General features: G+C 38.7%; 1 protein-coding gene across 1 annotated transcript in view; it reads left to right on the top strand.

Moving 5' to 3' along the window:
- The window catches only part of LOC122627045 (bone morphogenetic protein 1), a 41,042-nt gene that overhangs the window by 598 nt on the left and 35,444 nt on the right, over positions 1-5,000 (top strand). The window contains exon 1 of the mRNA XM_043807800.1: positions 1-388. This exon is cut by the window's left edge and continues 598 nt beyond it. Coding sequence (XP_043663735.1) covers positions 175-388 — 214 coding nt within the window. The 5' untranslated portion in view covers positions 1-174. The remainder of the gene's footprint in view (positions 389-5,000) is intronic.

Genomic DNA, 5,000 nt, shown 5'->3' with positions numbered 1-5,000 from the left:
AGAAAAAAAGTGTGAGAGAAAGAGAGAGAGAAAGAGAGAGAAGGACAGAAAGAAAACGAGAAGAAAGCAACGGCAAATGAATTTATTCGAACGGTAGTACGATCGGTCTGTGATGACCGAATCGTCGATCGAATTCCTCGTTTTCGTCTCGTTATTTCGATCGATCAACACGAGATGAGGCTACTGATGGAGATCATCCTGTCGATCCTATGCCTAATGGCAGCATGCCTCGTCGACAGTCGGGCTGTCGATAATGATTCATACGAATTCGAGGAAACGAAACACCATAGACATCATCGTCATAGGAAATTCACCATCGACGAACTTACCAACACGAGATTTCCTCATGCGATCACCGGTGACCTGGACATCGATGTCTGCAAGGCAGGTAAGCGCTCTCATTGCTCTTTTTCTTCTTCTTCGTCTTCTTCTTCTCTTTCTACTCCTCCTTTTACTTCTCCTTTCCTTTTGTGGAGAACCCGATTTTCCGTCTCTCTAACTCCAACGAAATCACATGAAAATTCTGATTTCTTTCGAATTCATTCGATCGAAAGGTAAAAGCGATTATCCTGCATCATTTCTTCCTTCCTAACTTACTTCTCCCCTCTCTATCTTTATCTTTTTCCTTCTCGACTTTTTCTTCTCTTTTTATATCTTTTTTTTGTTCCACCTGTCTCTCTCTCTCTCTCTCTCTCTCTCTTCCTTTCTTTCTCTTTCTTTTTCTTTTTCTTTTTCTTTTTCTCTCACTCTTTCGTATTATATAAAAGCAAGAAACGATCGAAAAATCAGATGCAATTGTCCAACGGAGTTAAAGCTTTATACTAACAAGGTACGAGAAAGATAGGAAGGGAACAAAGGGACAGGTAAATTGGCCAATCAAGGACTGAGAGTCGGTCGGAAAGAAGCACTGACCATTACGGAACGAGTTCTCCCACTCCTTTCTCTCTCTCTTTCTCTTTTTCTTTCTTTCTCTCTTTCTCTTTTTCTTCGATAATCTCACTCTCGCCGTTTCTTCTTCCTTTCGTAAGGAAGGATACTCTTTTCCTTTCTATCTTTTTCTTTGCTTCTCAAAAGCCTCGCAGGATCGTTCCAACGAGACGATTTCGACACTAAGGATTACGAGAAAAAGATGCAAGAAAAGGGAAGGAATAAGTAGGGGGTGAGTTGGATGAACGAACCTTTCATCCACCTCGAGTAATTATCGTCAACGCGTCTCTTTCGTGTTCTTTTCGTCCTTCGGTATTTTCTGTCTGAAGTATCGGCAGATCGTAAGAGGGAAAAAGAAAAAAAAAAGAAAAGGAAAAGAAAAGGGAAAAGAAAAAGAAAAAGAAAAAACTGCAATTGCTTCGATTGCTTGCTTCGAATCGACATGCGATTCATGAGATACTTTCGAATACTTTTCAATTTTATCTCTGTCCTTCAAGATATTCCATCCAATCAGACAACCAGTTTAAAAGCGTAAAAGATATATTAACGTTAAAAATTCTCTTTATAAATAAGAAGGATAAACGTGAGTTTCGATCTATTTATTTCTATTTATCTCTATTTATATTTATTCGTATATCTTAGATGTTTGCTTCGTTGAAAACAAAATCGAGGGATTTTACAGAAAACTAGGACAAAGTGTAAGCATGCGAAACGAGAAAGCGAAAACAACGAAACCTTTGTGATAAACGTATTGATACTTCGAAAACTTTGGGAACACACGAATTCGACTTACGTAGATACCTATCTCTATCTCTTTCTGTCTCTAAAACAGACTAAGGAAGTTTCCGATTTACGATTATATTAAAATCGCTTTTGAAACTCTCAGTTTGCTCGTCGAGAAATCGTTTTCTACGGTGACTTGAAATGGGAGGGTACAGGAATTCCTTTCGGTTAACCGAAAGTGTTAAGAGAGAGAGAGAGAGAGAGAGAGAGAGAGAGAGAGAGAGAGAGAGAGAGAGAGAGAGAGAGAGAGAGAGAGAGAGAGAGAGAGAGACAAATGCAACTAACATAACTATACCAAATCGTTGAGGGCCGAACGATGGGTCCGTGCTGGGCCATCATTTGCTAATTTGCCTCGAAATACGGGCTTGCAAAAGCGAATTTAGTCTTGTTCTGTCTCTCTCTCTCTCTCTCTCTCTCTCTCTCTCTCTCTTTCTCTTTAACCTACCATTTCTGTTTTCCTCCGCTTCTCCAACTCGAATGCAAGTTTCAGCAATTTAGATCGAGATCAAAAGCCATCGAATAACGTCTCGATGCGGATGTACACCACCGACGAACCTGACACGGTCAACTACATTTACTTATTTATCTTTATCTTTATCTCTTTTATTCTTTTTTCCTATTTCCATCCCACTATTTATCGTTAATAGTTTTAATTTTTAGGGATAGATAAAACGATAATTATTTCACGGGTTAAGTAAATTCTTACGTTTCTCGCCGTGAAACGTGAGAATAATAAATGTTATAAAAGAACGGAACGATCGGTATGATTTCATAAAGATTTATTATTAGTCGTAGTCATTAATCTTTCTCATCAAGAATATTCATCTCTCTCTCTCTCTCTCTCTCTCTCTCTCTCTCTCTCTCTCTCTCTCTCTCTCTCTCTCTCTCTCTCTTTCTCTCTTTTGGTAGTTACTTTCGTCTGGTTCGTTCATATCTACGACTTACACTTAACCCTTCGTACATATACATATGCGTATACATATATCCTTTTATCCACGACGACTTCCATTCTTTTGTAACTAATGATCGTTCGGAATACTTGGCGGAGTGTGTAACACGTAGACACTCGAGGGAAACGCGTTTCCTTTCCAGAGGATTACAACGTTATTCGTATGGTACTCGAGGCGTCCCTTTACCTTTAACGTGAAGACCAATAAGAAGAGAAGGATACTAAAGAGTGAGTGACTGAGAGAGAAAGAAAGAGAGAAAGAGAGAGAGAGAGAGAGAGAGAGAGAGAGAAAATAAAAAAAGAAATGTCCTCGAGATTTTCTTCGTGAATGATTCTACGCGAAGCTTCTCCCCTTACACGAGCGAGTTTCTTCGTCTTCGTCTACTTTTTCTTCATCTTTTCTTGTCTTTCCTTCCTTCCTTCCTTCCTTCCTTCCTTCCTTCCTTCCTTCCTTCCTTCCTTTCTTCCTTTTTTCCTTTTTTCCTTCCTTTTCTTCGTTTCATCGACTTTTGTCGGTCATCACCAGCGAGTGTAATTATCAACGCTACTGACTTCTCTATCTACGAGCACTCGAGGCAAGAACTTTTCGCGAAATTACTACTTGGTTCCTGTAAAAAGAACGATTTTTACCGTAACTGCTTCTTCTCTGAAAGCATTTTCTATCTCTTTTTCTTGATTTATTCGCCAGAGGGTAGTTCTCTTCAAATTTGTTCTCGGACATTACATACACGAATCTTTTCTCTATACTTCTCTCTCTCTCTCTCTCTCTCTTTCTCTCTCTTTCTCTCTCTCTCTCTCTCTTTCTCTCTCTTTTTATATGTATTTTTCTTTTTGAATAAAATAAAAAAATTTGATTAAAATTGAAAAAAGAAAGCGCGTTACTTTTCCCTCACTCAAAGTTGTTAAAAATCAACTTTTACAGTTTTCAGTCATATTCTCTTTCCCCTTTCTCCAACCCTTTCCAGTCCATCGTTTTTTCTCTAGATTCCTTTAATGGGACGAGAGGAATTTTTGGCATTCGGCCTGAGAAAATTGCCACGGTAGCAATCGACGTGCCGCCGTCGAAGCACGAACGAGTTGCTAACGAGCAAAAAGCGTGGTTTTTTGTAAGAGTCAGCTGGATAACTTGGTTTATACGAACATTGATCTTTCCAAATCTTTTGTTTATTCACTTATTTGTCGCTAAAACTTTATTATAATATCATTATATGGATACATATATATATTTTTTCTTTTACGTATATACGATACAATACAAAGTTTTATTATTCCGTTTGTTTTATTTTCTTTTTCTTTTGGGGAAGGGGGGGGGAGAGAGGAGAGAAGAGGTAGAATCTCCATTTTTTCCAAATTGTTACGAGATCGTAACGCGAGAGGCAGCCTTCATTCTTTTCATTCGTACGATCTCACTCGACCTTCGTCAAGTAGCAGAGGCAGCTCCTTTCGAGAGGATAAAACGAAGAGGATTATAAATAGAGTGCAACGAGTCTTTTGTCTTTAGTGTTATCGTACTATCTTTCATTCTCTCTTATCTTTTTTCTTCCCTTTTAACATTTAAAACATTTCGTGTACAAAGTGATCGGAAATCCTTTTTTAAGCCTCTTTTCTCTACGATATTCGCATTCTCTCCCGTGTGGAATTAGAATGAGGTGTAATCATTTAGAAGGGTAACAATCAAAAAGATTCGTCGTTATAAATCGAACGATGAACGTTACGTTTACGAGCATCATGATGATTAATTACTTAATCGCGATGAAAATTAATCGGATATATAATAATATTATCGGATTGGACAACGTCGGAACGTTCAAAGTAAATCTGCTTATACGTATGTACATATGTCAGATAAAAATGTGAAGTGGGTGCGAAGCGACTATTTGACTCGAAAATATTTCCCCGTGCAATTCTGCTCTTACAATCAGAGGATTTATGCATATACATAGACGTACGAGCGCACGCACACTCGCGTATAAATGGTATATCGCGCTTACTGAGAGATAATACCATTCAAAAATCCGACAAACGGGAATGAGCGTTTCGTCGAACGAGAGAGTCGAGTCTCCTTGTTATTCGAGTGATGTTAATGACGTTCGGCTTGACGAGTATTCCGTTTCGTGAAGAGACACTGACAAAGACAGACAGAGAGAAAGAGATAGATAGAGAGAGACAGAGAGAGAGAGAGAGAGAGAGAGAGAGAGAGAGAGAGAGAGAGAGAGAGAGAAGGAAGAGACTGGGACCAATAATAAAAATAACTTTTACTCCCTTGGATGCTTTTTGCGACTGCATCCTTTCAGACTCTCTCGGTGCATTTGTTTAGTTTCGCGTTGAGCTTTTTATCTCT

The sequence above is a fragment of the Vespula pensylvanica genome, chromosome 2 (assembly GCF_014466175.1).
Source record: "Vespula pensylvanica isolate Volc-1 chromosome 2, ASM1446617v1, whole genome shotgun sequence".
Classification (NCBI taxonomy): Eukaryota; Metazoa; Arthropoda; class Insecta; order Hymenoptera; family Vespidae; genus Vespula; species Vespula pensylvanica.
The sequence above is the reverse complement of the archived record's forward strand: the minus strand, read 5'-3'. Positions and strand labels throughout refer to the sequence as shown.